This window comes from Schistocerca piceifrons, chromosome 11, assembly GCF_021461385.2.
Source record: "Schistocerca piceifrons isolate TAMUIC-IGC-003096 chromosome 11, iqSchPice1.1, whole genome shotgun sequence".
Taxonomy (NCBI): Eukaryota; Metazoa; Arthropoda; class Insecta; order Orthoptera; family Acrididae; genus Schistocerca; species Schistocerca piceifrons.
In genome coordinates, this window is record NC_060148.1 from 64,036,285 (window position 1) to 64,052,974 (window position 16,690).

General features: G+C 41.0%; 1 protein-coding gene across 2 annotated transcripts in view; it reads right to left on the reverse strand.

Moving 5' to 3' along the window:
* Window positions 1–13,554: 13,554 nt before the first annotated feature.
* The window catches only part of LOC124720000 (ATP-binding cassette sub-family F member 2), a 93,092-nt gene continuing 89,956 nt past the window's right edge, over window positions 13,555–16,690 (reverse strand). For both annotated transcript variants that reach the window (XM_047245231.1, XM_047245230.1), the window contains exon 12: window positions 13,555–15,619. In XM_047245231.1, the coding sequence (XP_047101187.1) occupies window positions 15,488–15,619 (132 nt within the window). In that variant the 3' untranslated portion in view covers window positions 13,555–15,487. The remainder of the gene's footprint in view (window positions 15,620–16,690) is intronic.

Below are 16,690 nucleotides of genomic sequence, written 5' to 3' on the forward strand. Positions count from 1 at the left end.
ATTATCTTCTTACAAATACCATTTGATTTGTGTTTTAAAGTACTAATTAACTGGATAATTTGTATACAGCAATGTCATAGATAATTATCTCTACCTGTCATACAAGTTCACTTTTCTAAATGAATATACTTTCCAAAACAATGTACTCGTTGTCATTGTTGCCTTAAGTTGTGATTTACCTGTTGCTACTATGGCCTAATGTGCTTACTGAAACTGAAAATGTTTGTTTAGTGAAAGTTATAGGTTCTGAGACCCTACGGACAGTCCCTGATGTCTGCCTGTCGTACAAGCTGGGACAAATATTCCGAATGCAAAACATTTTTTAGACACTTGGAAATGTATTAACAAGGATGTGTCATAAATTCATGATTATTCTTTCACATCATTTGTTTCATTTTTAAAGGTGTTCTCTCTTCATTTGCACAACTGCCCTTATCCGATTGACTACACTTATTCCAAATACTGTCATTATTTAAAACTATAAAACTGCAAAAGTTTTGTATGGGTCCCCTGGTTTTTTATTAATCCAGCCTTGAAACTTTTTGGACTGATGGGGTATAATTATGTTAAGTAAAACATAACACAAAAGTTCTGTTACATTTAAATCACTGCTCTAATGAAGAGAGGTCCTGAATGCCGATCTGATCTGATCGGCTTAAATATACTTCGAACTTTCCATGAAGAATTTAAGGAAAGACTCAAATATCTCACATTGTGAGAAAGGCCTCAGCCCCCCCCCCCCCCCCCCCCCCCCAAATTTCTGTGGCTCAGCCCTCCATCATCCAGAATCTGTAGATCCCTTGTTCTCTGTTGCTAGCAGTATAGAATACTGGGACCTGTTATCGACCACCACACGTTTCACATGTCGCCCTTTCAATGGGCTAAGCGTCATCTCTGCACCCACAGCTTCCTGTCTTCATCTCCATGTATGAAGGACATCCCAGCTCATTGATCATATCTCCAAAAAGGGTGTCCTCAGTAATCCATTTTCGTACCTACAAACTTGCCATCAGAAATGTTTTGTAAAAGACTATTGTGTCTAAGTGCTCGACAACTTTTGCTTTTCACTGACCCGTAACTTTCAGTAGTTCTTTCTTCTCTCCTATTTCTTGTAGAAACATCTCATTTGCTTTTCTGCAAGTTTATTTTAATTCGCCTCCAGAGCCGTGTTTCCACAGCTTTGAGGCGAGCTTTCTTCTGCTTTTCTAATGCCCAGGTTTCACGTCCATATGTCAGGACACTATACTCTTCAGCCATCTTTTCTTGGTATGGAAGCCCTTATGCTTGTTAATCAGAAGGTTCTTATTTTTGAAGGTGCTCTCACGTACTGCTAGTCTTCTCTCAGTTTCCTCAAGATTCCTATTGTTTTCCTCTACATTGCTACTGAGATACCAGAATTCAGCTATTCCCTAGTTTCTCACTGCCTATTCTTAGTCTTACCTTCACCACCTTTCTTGTCTGTAAACATGACTTTTGTAATTTTTTTTTTTTATTTAGTTTTTTTTTCTGGGTCCGCCACTACTGTAATGTCATCAGTAAATCAGTGTACAGGTTGTTTCTGAAAGAATATATGTACTTCTAACACAAGATATTTATTAAAGTGCGAGACATACAGCTATGAAACTTTGTACACACACTTAAGAATCCGTCAAGTTCATATTATAGACGTTCAATATGTCCTCCACCAGTGACACAAGCAGTATTGTATCAATAATCGGACTGAACCATGGCACAGTGATTGATAGCTTTGACAACATAATACTACGTAAGATGTATAACTATTCTGTTTGGAAGGCCCTGTATCTGAATACCATTAAATTTAATTCCAGCTGGTTTTTACTTTTTTGTTGTTATTGCCTCCATGATGAACACGTTAAGTAAGGCATGCCAATCTTCCACGCCCTTCTGATTTTTTACTTTTCTTTTCCTAATATCCAGTTCAGTAGTTTGAATTTTGTATCTTCTCAAAATTCAGTCACCTGTCCTTTCGCTCAGGTCATACTTTGAATTGCTTTAAATAACAACTTCCAATAAAACATAGCAATTGCCTTTTCTGGGTCAATAAGTGATATATATGTTTTTCTGTTTAGTTGTAATCTTTCCAAAATTTGATGTAGAACCAATACTGCATACCTGGTTCCTTTTCCTGTAATGAAACCAAATTGATCATTTTCATTTTAATCCTCCCTATCGATTGATGGTAATAGTCTTGCTGTGTGAGGCAGGAGGATTAGTATCCTATAATTTGTACAGTCTTTTGAATTTGCCATCTTCTAGTTGGGATGGCATGGCTCGAGACTACCAAGAGCATTTCTTGTGAAGCTTAACCTGTGAGACATGGGAATGTATGTTCTGTCTCAACGTCATGATTCTGTGGCACACTTGTGGGGAATGGGTCAAAAATTAAGTTTGGCCTTCTCTTCACAGAGCATGGCATACGAACAATCTGGTAAGCCTGCAACGCAAGACATACAAGAAAAATTTACTCATTTCATTTGAGATGTAGCATTAGGGATTGGTGTCAGTAGAAGAGACCTGTACTAAAGTCAATACTTGTAGTGCACATTAATAGCTGTGAACAGGGAATTGTGGGCCTTAGAATATTTCATGTGTGTCACAGAAAATAAACTGCAACATCACGTTTGTTCCTGGCATTTTAGTTTTGAAAGCCAAAAGACAATGGACTCTATTTGCTGTTTGAAGAACTACGAAATATTTTCTGGCAGTCCAGTATTTAGTAGGAGTAGTAGTAGTAGTTACTGGTCTGAGAAAGAGCAGTAGCAGTAATATTTCACTCACTTTATAGGGATGAAAGATTTTTTTATAGTTAGTCACAATAGTGGCTGTACAAAAGGATTTAAACAGTACATCTGTTATCTTAGTAGTAGCCTTAAGTAGTTAGCTCCTTACTTACCTCTGCTCTGTCTTTGTCTACACTTTGTAAAAATTTTATTCAGGCAGCACATATTCCATGTTTGGAATTTTTTCGGTGACAAATAGCTATATATTTTCTCAGTAATTGTAGTATGAACTTCAGAATAAAATTCAATCAATTACATTTATATTTTTATTTGGGTTTAGTGGTTTCAACCGATTAATGTCACCTTCAGAAGCTTCATATTACTGGCTTGAAAAAATTAATCTGTGACCGTAAGCTTAGTATATGTTTAACAGATGTCGTTATCTTCTTCACAGAAGCTTAATGCCATGATAAGTCAAAAAATGTATATCACATACATGTATATTTTTGGCCATGTCATATTCTTCTATGAAGAAGATAATGACATTTGATAAACAAAAACTAAGGTCATGATCACAGATTAATCTGTTGAAACCAGTAAAATTAAAAAAATCTGATTAATGAATTTTACTCTGTAACAAATATCAATGTTGATAACAGAATAGGTCACAGATCAAATGGCTCTAAGCACTATGGGAATTAACATCTGAGGTCATCAGTCCCCTAGACTTGGAACTACTTAAACCTAACCAACTTATGGACATCACACACATCCGTGCCCAAGGCAGGATGCGAATCTCCGACCGTAGCAGCAGTGCGGTTCCAGACTGAAGCGCCTAGAACCGCTCGGCCACAGCGGCCGGCAGGTCACAGATCATATAGATGCTGTAACATTTACACTGATCAGCCAGAACATTACGACCACCAACTTGCAATTGGTATAAACCTGTCCATGCAATAGCAGTGTCACCTGGCAAGGAATTATACAAGTACACTACTGGCCATTAAAATTTCTACACATGAAGATGACGTGCTACAGATGTGAAATTTAACCGACAGGAAGAAGATTCTGTGATATGCAAATGATTAGCTTTTCAGAGTGTTCACACAAGGTTGGCTCCAGTGGCGACACCTACAACTTGCTGACATGAGGAAAGTTTCCAACCGATGTCTCATACACAAACAGCAGTGGACCGGTGTTGCCTGGTGAAACGTTGTTTTGATGCCTCGTGTAAGGAGGAGAAATGCATACCTTCACATTTCCGACTTTGATAAAGGCAGGATTATAGCCTATCAAGATTGCGGTTTATCGTATCGCGACATTGCTGCTCGCGTTGGTCGAGATCCAATGACTGTTAGCAGAATATGGAATCGGTGGGTTCAGGAGGGTAATACGGAACGCCGCACTGGATCCCAACGGCCTCGTATCACTAGCAGTCGAGATGACAGGCATCTCATCCGCATTGCTGTAACGGATCGTGCAGCCACGTCTTGATCCCTGAGTCAACAGATGGGGATGTTTGCAAGACAGCAACCATCTGCACGAAGAGTTCGACGACATTTGCAGCAGCATGAACCATCAGCTCAAAGACCGTGGCTGCGGTTACCCTTGACGCTGCATCACAGACAGGAGTGCCTGCGATAGTGTACTCGACGACGAACCTGGGTGCACGAATGGCAAAGCGTCACTTTTTCGGATGAATCCAGGTTCTGTTTACAGCAGCATGATGGTCGCATCCATGTTTGGCGACATCGCGATGAACGCACATTGGAAGCGTCTATTCGTCATCGCCATACTGGCGTATCACCTGGCGTGATGGTATGGGGCGCTATTGGTTACACGCCTCCATCACCTCTTGTTCGCATTGATGGCACTTTGAGCAGTGGACGTTACATTTCAAATGTGTTACAACCCGTGGCTCTACCCTTCATTCGATCCCTGCGAAACCCTACATTTCAGCAGGATAATGCACAACCGCATATTGCAGATCCTGTATGGACCTTTCTGGATACAGAAAATGTTCGACTGCTGCCCTGGCCAGCACATTCTCCATATCTCTCACCAATTGAAAACGTGTGGTCAATGGTGGCCGAGCAACTGGCTTGTCACAATACGCCAGTCACTACTCTTGATGAACTGTGGTATCAAGTTGAAGCTGCATGAGCAGCTGTATCTGTACACGCCATCCAAGCTCTGACTCAATGCCCAGGCATATCAAGGCCGTTATTACGGCCAGAGGTGGTTGTTCTGGGTACGGATTTCTCAGGATCTATCCACCAAAATTGCGTGAAAATGTAATCACTTGTCAGTTCTAGAATAATATATTTGTTTAATGAATACCTGTTTATGATCTGCATTTCTTCTTGGTGTAGCAACTTTAACGGCCAGTAGTGTAGCTAGCGACACACACACACAGCGCGTGTAGTATCACTGAGCATGCTGTCCATAAGCAGAATGGGGAAGCCGCATGATCTGAGCTTGACCAAGAGCAGCCTGTGATGGACCAACTTGGCACGAGCATTTCAGAAATTGCAAGATGTTTGGGTGTTGGAGGAGTGCTGTGGTATCTTCAGTGAAACGAAGGCGAAACCTAGTAAAGACATTGCGGGATTGGGCGGCCACTCCTCATTACAGGTGCTGGACGGCATACACTGGGCAGACTGGTAACAACAGGACAGGGGCAGACTGTGGCGGAACTTACATTAGTCTTTTATGCTGGGCAGAGTACAATTGTGTCTGAACACACAGTGCACTGAACACTTCTAATAATGGGCATCCGCAGCCAATGACCCTCGCACGTGCCAATGTTAACACCACAACATTGGCAGCTACGACTGAAATAGGCACATAACCATCGGCACAGCATTGTGTGGTCTGACGAATCCTGATACCGTCATACCAATGGGAGGGCACGAATTCTTTGTCTTCCAGAGCAACAGCTCCTCAATAATTGTACTGCAGGATGGAGACAAGCCAGCAGGAGCGCCATTATGCTCCCGGGAAAATTCATGTGGGCACCAGTTGGTCCAGTGGGGCTCATGCAGAGGCATCATGATGGGCAAGTATTGTACATTGTTTGCTCACCACATATACCCATTCACGACTATCACGTTTCCCAATGGCAGTGGTATTTTTCAACAAGGTAACGGGCCGTGTCACATGGCTAGGAACGTGATCACGTCCGTCAACAGAGTGGGTCAAGGAGCACAGTGGCAAGTTCCAGTTGATGTGCTGGTGCTCCAACTTGCCTGATTTCAACTCAATCGAACCCAAGTGGGATGCGATTGAATGTGGCATCAGAGCTCATCCCCCCCTCCTAGGATTTACAGGAATTAGGTGACTCGTGCATGCAGATGTGGTGTCAGTTCCCTCCAGTAACATACCAAGGCCTCATTGCTTCCATGCCACGATGCATCGCCACTTATCTGTGCCGAAGGTGGACATAACGGCTACCTTACAAGTGGTTATAATGTTCTGGCTAATCAGTATATTTTCATGTGAAAATGAAACACTCCATCAAATGAAATATAGCTTTATGCCATCATCCATTTTAGGAGTGCAGGAAATATTCAGACACTTAACATTTCTTTCAGTAGCACGTTGTCAAATTCTCCAGGTAACATCAATTGGAGGTATCTGGAAACTTAAAAAAGAGTTCTGTGAGAAAGGAAAGCCAACATCAACAGCTGTGCAAGGATGAATTACTGTGACAGTGTAAACACACAAAGTAATTTGAAAATTCAAACCAACTTTACAGAACACGGACAAAAACACAGTGTGGCATTCACTGTGTCACGCTGAGCACCATCGTAAAGTGCATATTTTTTCTTCTTTGCAGAAGTTGTTTTGGAGCATCTGTTATTGATTACATCAGTTTCAATGTCTCCACTGCCAATATTTTGCCCAGTCTTCTTGAAATGGCTAGATCATGTGTGCATGCTTTCAGCGCAGCATTCTGAAATGTCCCAGAAGTTTTCAACGAGTGTAAATCGGGAGATTTAACAGTGCAGACTGGACCATCCTCTTGTTCTTATAGCTCTTCTGACCATTTTATAATTATTTTTTTTCTTTACTGGATGTAGTAGTAGTAGTATGAATATCGCATGTACGATTGTTACACAGATGAACTATTTTCTTTCTCAAGTGGAGAATCTAAGTTTTATAGGTCACAGTATCATTTTGCAAGTACTGATCCTTATTACCCAATTGGTTTACCCTGAAATATTTTTAGTAAGTAAATCTCAATTTAAGTATCTGTAGAAACAGGTGGATACAGAATTTGGAGCAAGCTAATAAGCAGTTCTGACAAACATATGTCATCTACCCATCGTGCCTCTCTTCTCAGCAAGCATCTTGCTTTCTGCTAGAACATCCTATTTCAAATGTAATTTGTAATCAAATGTTTTATCATACAGAATGTTCCACACTTACCTGGTCCCCATTTCCAACATTGTTTCGCAGTCCAATTTTTTCTTATAAAAATGCCCACTTTCAGTGCAAAATCTCAGTAAATTTGATTTAGAGAATTTCATGTTTTAGCCAATTTTGTCACGACCTGGTAATCACTGTTTTTGGTTGCATAGTACAGGGTGTGCCACATAAATCAGTACAACTCTCACACAACATTCAGGTGACAATGAACTACCTCAAAAGAACATACAATAGTGACATCACAAAAATGTGTGCGCTTATAAGAGATGCTGGAAGTGGTGGCCATGGACATTTTGAGACAGTTACCACTTCAAAAGCAATATGACCATAAGTGATAGCCGGTGGTCGAGAGGTAGTATTTTTACTCTTATCTGGGAAACCATGTATTTATAGCTTAGTACTTAATTATATCATTCTTTTTCCTTTCCTGTCCTTACACCAGATTGCTCCTTGGGTCAGTAATTTTGTGTCCACTAATTTTGCTAACTTTCCTGTTATGAAATAAAATTAGCCAAGGATTCCGAATTTTTCTTGTACACATTTTTATAAGTGGTCATGCTAAACAATACTTCACTCCAAGGTCTGAATTTATTTTGTTGACACCTACAATCAACTTACCTGTGCAACTATTCATCCGACAGTCCTGCATCACTTACCAACTTGCTAAAATCTAAGTGTAATGTTATTTGATATTCCTTTGAGTCGATTAGGATTAAGTAATGACCTGTTAGGGACGTTTGAAAATAAACAAGCTGCATGCTGGAAAATTAAACCACTGAGGTGATTTTAATGCTGGCATCTGTGGAAGATGGGCTGGCCAATACAAGAACACTGAGGCCTCAAAGCTGCGCTACACAGAGACAGGTGCGCACATCCCCGTAACAAGAGTGAGCACGTGCACACGTCTATCGCCCATAGCACTCGGCAGTGCTGAAAATGAAAAATGGAAGCTTCAAAAGAAGAGCACACAGGTTTAGTGCATTCCTTCTCAGCAGAACGACTTCAGGGAACACAAATTCATCGAACAATGACGATTGTATGGAGAGCACCACAGGCTTGTTGCAGTCCTGACGCTCAATCCGATGTTGGGACTAGGGCTGCCACTGTAACTCAGTCTTCAATTACTGTATTTACTCGAATCTAAGCCGCACCTGAAATATGAGACTCGAAATTCAAGGGGAGAGAAAAGTTTTAGGCCACATCTCCAAATCTAAACAAAGTTGGTCCATTGTAATATGAGACACAATTTAGGTCGAATGAGTGACGATACAGCGACAGTAGTTTGGTTCGAGTTGTAACCTTAGCAGTTAAGCTTTACCAGGTAGCCATTGCTATGCGTCAGGTGCTCTGTCCGTATTTATACGGGTACCCTTCCTTTTTCACGTGCTTCGTCTTGTTTGACTTGATTGCTTATTTTTCTTTGATCTGATAAGTGCCGTTTTCTTTGTTATAGGTGTTTTTACGTCACTCTAAGCAGGAAATGCGTTACTGTACTGTGTCATGCATTGTTTGTCGCATTCTGATAGTGCGTGTTTACGGCCTGTCGCCACTCGCTAACGCCGCTTACAATTAAAAAAAATAAATAAAACAGAGAGAGAGAGAGAGAGAGAGAGAGAGAGAGAGAGAGAGAGAGAGAGAGAGAGAGAGAGAGAGAGAGGAAGGGAGGGAGGAATTGTCTCATTAGCGAAACAATGGCAAGAGACTGCTATTTGTTGTTACTTACACTGCTGCTTTCTTTGATAATGATCAACAAGAACCAAATAATACACTGTGTATGATCAAAGATGTTCTGAACGAGAGTTAAGCGAAAATTTTTCTTCGTTTGAAAACCTTTGCAGGCACCTCTTTACATTCTGCACAGAAATTAGAGTGATCTTAGATTTCAAAATCTAGTCAATTGCTGTGCTTCATTTCTGACTGTATCACTTTTAGGCACAAGAGTAATACGAATATAAACATGACACGATATGTATATTCTTCCGCGTTTGCTGTTGTCTCTCTAGTTTCGTAGTTTATTAGGCAGACAGGATTTAAATGAGATAGCAGCAAACACGAAACAATACCTGACAAAATGTTTATATTCATATTATTCTTATGGTGAAGAGAATACTGCATGTGACTCATAATTCATAGAAGTTCCTATTAGCAACCATCTCTTCTCACAGGTAGGAAAAAACTCAGAATGTAGAGTTGGCCATATGGACAAACATCCCAAACAGTCTTGGCAGTCGGATTTTCGTAGTACATTGCCGTGTGGCTAGGGCCTCCCGTCGGGTAGACCGTTCGCCTGGTGCAAGTCTTTCGAGTTGACGCCACTTCGGCGACTTGCATGTCGATGGGGATGAAATGATGATGAAAGACACACAACACCCAGTCATCACGAAGCAGAGAAAATCCCTGGCCCTGCCAGGAATCGAACCCGGGACCCCGTGCGCGGGAAGCGAGAACACTACTGCAAGACCACGGGCTGCGGACCGTAGTACATTGAAATGCTGCTACATTCGAAGATGAACAATGCGGAATTTGTACTCACTTTGTTGGATAATGTATGAAAATGCAGTGGTCGAAACTCGGGGCGGAGAAAAAAAAGCTCATCTTCCACTTTTTTTTTTAATTTATTTACTGAGGCAGAGGATTTGCAGCCAGTAGTTATCTTTGTGCCTACAAAGCATGCCGGTGTAGCGTTACATATATTCGACGGCATAAATTAGTTGTGGCGGCACCCACCAACATTTTTCAGAACTTCCGCTTGCTTTGCACTCAATTCTAAGCCGCAAGAGGTTTTTTGGATTACAAAAACCTGAAAAAAGCGCGGCTTAGATTCGAGTAAATACGGTAGAGCATCCAGCTGTTGGACAATGATACAGGTAGTGCCGTGTGGTACTCCAGATCGTGCATCACCCGTCACTGACGTGCATCATCCCTAGACGCACTCTAGCCATTCATGGGTGCACTCTGTACATCCTTTCCATTCTTCAAAAAAAATTTCCATGCCCTGGAACCCTTCTCCTTTCAGGAAATGCACTACACCCCTTTGCTCTTCTTCTGAAGCCTCTGTTCCACTGTGCAGTGCTCACTGACATCACGTGGGTGTAAACCAGTGCTCTGTAGCAGTGAGTTTGAGGCCTCAGCACTCCTATAGGGAGTACACCTCTTTCTGTGGGCAACGGCATTAAGATTTCTTCAGTGGGTTTCATTTTACAGCCTCCAGATAATTTCTTTTTTAATTACTCCGATAATTAACCCACCTCTGTGGCCGAGGTGGTTAACGCCTGCTTGTGCAGGGGCACAAGACCCGAGCGTAAGCTGGTTCGAATCCTGGTGGTGGAAAAAAATTTCGCTGCCAGTATTTGGCTGGCAAGGGAAGGAGAAGTGGTGGCATAAAGTTCCTGATTACCAAACTCTGTACCAATGCTCTGGTTTAAATATCAAACCTCTTTACAGTGAGTCATGAAGGGAGGGCATGCGAGACTTGATGGCGATCAGTCTGGCCGATGGGGACTTTAAGCTTGGCAGCCTCCTTGTTGCTATTCATGACAAATAGGCTGTATGCCAGCACTGGCACTGGATTGCACCCCCTCCTTTCTCCCATCATCGTCACCCAACACAAACACTACATTTACCCCCCCCCCCCCCACACACACCCACACACCCACACACACCCACACACACACACACACACACACACACACACACACAGACAGAGAGAGAGAGAGAGAGAGAGAGAGAGAGTTATTACAAACAGTGTGTAATGGAGCATGTGGTGTAAAAAAATATATATATATATTATCATTATCTTACAATCGCATCCATACTGAAATGTATCATCAGTCAGCTAAATGATTCCCAACAAACGTCCTATTACGATGCAATTAACTTTGTGATTAATTACGAATGTGCATGCCGGCATATAAATTTTATATATTGGAGCAACTATGGTACTAAGTTTGAAGATGAAATTGTTCAGGAAATATGTTGGCACTATTAAGATGTATGAATTTTAAACACTGACCTGTGATGTGTAACTTTACAAATTCATTAGTGAAACCTGTTTGTCATCTTTTTGAGAGCAATAAATGTGAAAATATTTCAAGTTAACCTGCACAGTGTTGTGTCCATCATTCAAAAACCCGGTCACTAAACAGACAGTTTCAGGAAGAGTGACAATAAGAGCAGCTACAGAAGCCCAGAAAAAACTGGTCAGTGCTCTCTTAACTGAAGTCCCCTCAGCTGTTTTTGGAGTATTGTACAGGAAGCATATTGTAGAATTCTTTAAACACGAGGAGTACACAGCAAGTGCATAATCTGATTTCTCAGGTACTTCATTCTGTGGAAGAAGAGTCAAAATAAGGGAATACATGTCTGCTTATCCGTAGTCAACAGTTTCCGAGAGGGGGAAGAAGAAGAAGAAGAAGAAGAAAATTCAAAGTTTTCAACATAATTTAGATGCCTTTTAGCACACAATAATCTCAGCCAAAATGGTTGCACTGTGACTAGGGTCACAGTCCCTCACTTCTGCACCCCATATTTTAAACCCAATTGCTTTCATTTATTTTATCTTATTTATGTTTTCATTTATGTACTCACGTCTGTAGGAGGCTACTACACAAATATTCCTTTTCAAGTTCTGGGATATAACGGCATTACGTTAATTGTACAATTACAGCCGAGTTTCACAATGTCATACATTTACTATATGTGTGCATGGTATTTTCAGGGGTTACAATATTTTTAAATTTTCTTATTCTTACATTTCTTTCATATACCGATTACATTAATTCTTATATTTTATTCTTCGGGAATATTAGGTGCATTCCCTCAGATGAAACCAATCATAGAAAAAGTGGAAAGATAGAAATGCTGAACATCACAAGCATTGCACGAAAGCAGGCTTTCAACAGTGACATTTGTTTGTGCAAATCCCACTTGGGAAAGAACTGTCATTAACACTGCTGATCAGTTTACACAATAATTTCACGGTAGACCATGCATAATGAACACTTTTTTGAAGAAGTGCACACTACACGAATTTCACTGAAAACAGACAGTCAGCAGATAAAAAAAGGACAAAATTATTTCAGCATACAATGGACAATGTTCATGTAGTAATGTCCTACAGATATGAGTAGATAAATAAATTACAAAAGAAAAAATAATAATCAGGTTTCAAACACGGGGCTTTAAAGTCCGAAGCCACAATGCTAGCCACAGTGCTTCGACTTCAATTCTACTATTTACTTGCTAAAAGGCACTTAAAGTACATAGAAAACTGTACAGATATTTTCTCTGAAACAGTCAAGTATCTACGGATAAGCCAAGACACATTTTGACCCCTCTTCCATTGATCAGTTTTTCTGGGAAGTTGGGTTCCGATACTTGCCATGTTTTCCTCGTGCGCACGCTACCTTGTGTTGTGAGGTAAAGGGTACTTCATATGCCACCGTTTCCAACCCAAACAAAGGTTTTTCACATTCATTTATGTTTGCCTTTGACGTATAAATATGCCATGTTGACCACTTTGCCTTCAACGAAACGTGAGTCTCCGTTTCCGTAATGAATTATATTATTTTTTACTGACCATAAAATACAGACTTGGTAAAGCACGGCTCTCAAGTCATTTCCCTCTGGCAAGTGCTGCCCCCTCTGATTCAACATCTGTCACACCGTCCCACCCTTGCCGCAGCCTATTACTCACTTGTTTGCACTGCATGAAGATTTCTTTGCTTCAATTCTGTTGTTCAGAATAAAAAGATTCAATATTTTTTTTATAAAAAATGTACCGAGAGAATTGGTGTCTTTCAAAAACAATGGGCAGTTTTTACTGATAATTCACCACCCACAGCCTGCGGGAAAAATGGCTGCATTGGTCAAATAAGAAAAAAAATGAAGTTAACTGTTTAACTTTATGCTGAATCAGTAAGTATGTGTGTGTCAGACATGCCAGGATGATGTTCACAATGAAAGATATTGCAGAAGTTGTCAAGGACAAGTTAAATAAATCTGCCTGTATATTTAAATATTTCATTAATTATGTAATAGTTTTACACATGTAATGAAGCCAAAAATTAAAATTTCAATAGTTTAGGTTTTGAGACTTCCACATATAAGGAGTATGTAGGCTCACAACCCAATATGACTGACAAGTCATCTCTGCAATTGACTGGCGTGGCTATGGTGCTAACATGACGGCATCACACAAGTTGGGTCGGGGGGCAAAGCACTCACCTGAGAAGAATAGCTCATGAATTTTTATTTTCCATACCTAATACGATAGAAACTTCATATTTCACACAAGCTCTTTCTCTCCCTCCATTTAGTAGAAGCTACCAGAGTGATAAAAAGGTGAGCTAAAAGTGTGTATCAGGAAAAAACAAGACTCTAGCAATGTCCAGATTTTTATTACATTCAGCCAATGTCATGTGGGACAAGTACAAATGTGTTTCCACAAAAATCGGTAACAACTTTTAACAACCAGGAACAGAAACCAAACACACTTCATCAGATACACGGGCTCAAAGTAACAGAGCTTTTTCCAAAAAGACGGCACATGCAATTAACTTCACTAATTTTAACAATAATGTGTGCCGGTAACCTTATTTCCTACCCAGAGCCAGTGTGTCGTGTGTCAGCTATATCACAGGACTGCCGCAGCAGCTAGTTAAGCCTAAATTACAGCTATTTCCAAAAATTAAAACAAAAAAAAAAGAACACAAGTACCTACTGCACAGGTGACAATTCAAAAGTCCCACAAATTACAAAAAGTTCTAAAAATAGCTTCAATTCTTCACAGACATTTCCGAAACATACGGTTCGTGCACGATTAACATACGTATTGCCGCCGATTATTTTCATTGCTAAAATTTGACGATAATATTCCTAGAGAGAACGAGAAATAGTGAATAAATAATACCTTAGAAAATTTATAATACCCTAGACAGTTTGTAATAAGATACCTACGAGATTTATACTTTTTTTTTTCCTTTACAATGATGGGCACCCCGACAGCATAGGAAAAATTCTTATTTCTCTCTGGCCCGCAGTTCAATATGCCGACAGCTGTAGTGGGTGAAGAACTCTAAACTTATTTCACATTTCCTTCTGCAGCAATCCATCAGCCAAGTCTGATGCTTTGTACCAATTTTCAAATATGCAATGTGCATTGTTACAGTAATTTCTCCGATACACAACTCTAGTACGATACTATCGGTGAAGATAAGAACAACTGTGCGACACGTCGGTCCTCTTAACAGTTGACACCCAACTAACCTACCCAGTATTCCTCTCGGCTAACACTTCAAAATAAACACACTGTCCCTCACACCTAAAAATCAGTTTGCATCTATTCTCAACTGTTTGTCCACATCCTGTCACTTGTTTGAGGGGATGGCTGAAAATTAGAACACGTCAAATTAGGCAGTTGTACAAGACTGAAATTAGACTGAGGCAGATACAAAATGCGTCAGTACTTCTTAGCTGACAACACGTGTCTCTTCCCTTGCTTTCTTCTAACACCTTGTAGAATAGCAACGGAAAGAGGGAGCTGGTGTCGCCGATTTCCAGTGGTCGTTATCAGAAGTGACGTGCCACTTGCTTTCTGCATTTTCAAGATGGAAGTAGCCATTCACATATATCCCACGAGGTGCAAAACAATAACCGCAACACAGGCACGACTGTTATTCAACTGTCCCCCCACTGTCCTTTGATTTTACTTTGCACATACCTGCTTTCTTATGATAACCAAATTTTTTGTCAGGAAGCATCACTCTCACACCTCAAAAATAATCTCAAATGATATCAGCAGCAGGCACACTGCACTTTACTAGAAGGTGTCAGTTAGCAGCAGATGTGGGCGAGTAGACACGAGGTGCCCATCATACCCCAACCATCTATTCCTTGAAAAGAGTCACCTCCACATTTGAAACTGACCCGAAATTACAGTTAGTAAACCAGTGAATGTGAAGGGAGTGAAAGATGGAGGGAGAGAATACCGACAGCAAGTACTTCGCTAAGAACAGGTCAAACCGAACCCTACAAAACGATCCTGCATACACCGAACGATCGTCACTGTTTGTAGCAGTGTGGCACATTCACTGCAACAGTTGCTCCTATAACCCAAGTTCTTTCTTACTGCTCGGAAAGTGAAAATAAAAACTAGAGATTACGACAAGTATTTTGTCGAAATCGAGAGAGAAAGAAAATGAACGACCTCGACACACGAGAGAGGAGGCCGAGAGAGAGATATAGTGGAGTATGTGTGTCGGTCGAATTTTCCTGCAGTGTCGTCAATTCATTGTCCCGCCTAGCGTGCCCGCTCATCACTTGAAGAGCTTCTTGTTGTTGGCCTTGTCTTTGAGAATCTTCGCCTTGAGGTGCTCCTTGTAAGTGTGGATGCCTCCCTGCCATTTTGTCACCGTGCCATTCTCACACACCCAGATCTCCTCCGCCACCTGAAACATAGGACATCATTATGATAACCTGTGAAAACTCTAATTGACTTGCACACGCACACCAAAGCAAAGCAAGCATACAAGAAGCAAAAGAGGCAGCAAGCTGCAACATTTCTGAGAAAAGAATGACAACCCACCAGAAGACCGAGGGAATAAATTATTAGTGCTACTGAGTGTTTATATAGACCTGTGCTTCCCCAATCTAGATTTAAGCAAGGTACAGCTGTGTGCTGAATGAAATTTCATGGACATAATGAAGATGGACACAATAACATACAACCAGGAAGATGGTAAAAGATGGAGCAGACAGAATCAGCAAGCCTTAACCCAATGACTGTTCTGGACATACTAACAGATGTCGCTGCTACTGTCCCCGGGTGCCCTGGACATGTTTATGCACACCTTCGAGCCTTCCATCAGGTGCTCTAAATGCACGTACATGCCCTCCCTCGCCAACGTGTTTCTGCTTCCGACATGTTAATGCAGCCAGCCACTCTGGTCTCTGCGTGCTCTGAATGAGTTAATACCTGAGGCACTTAAGTCAGGTACAACGTCCTAGTAGCCACATTTCTGCCCCGAGTGCTCTGCACCTTTCAGTCATTTGGCCTGTGGCATCTGATGCTGTGATCTTATTTGTGTTGCCATTTTCATCCTCAATTTTGACAGCGAAAATGGCATGCTCTTTTGGTTGTATGCAGGAAGGAATCATTAAGACAGTGACAGGCAATTATAGTTGGATAAAATGAACTATACTACTGTAACAACAAAAACAATCTATTATTGACAAAATTATTTAATTGTATGAATATAATAGAAAGAAACATTCCACGCAAGAAAAATTATCTAAAAACAATGACGACGTGACTTACCATACGAAAGCACTGGCAGGTCGATAGACACACAAACAAACACAAACATACACACAAAATTCTAGCTTTCGCAACCAACGGTTGCTTCATCAGGAAAGAGGGAAGGAGAGGGAAAGACGAAAGGATGTGGGTTTTAAGGGAGAGGGTAAGGAGTCATTCCAATCCCGGGAGCGGAAAGACTTACCTTAGGGGGAAAAAAGGA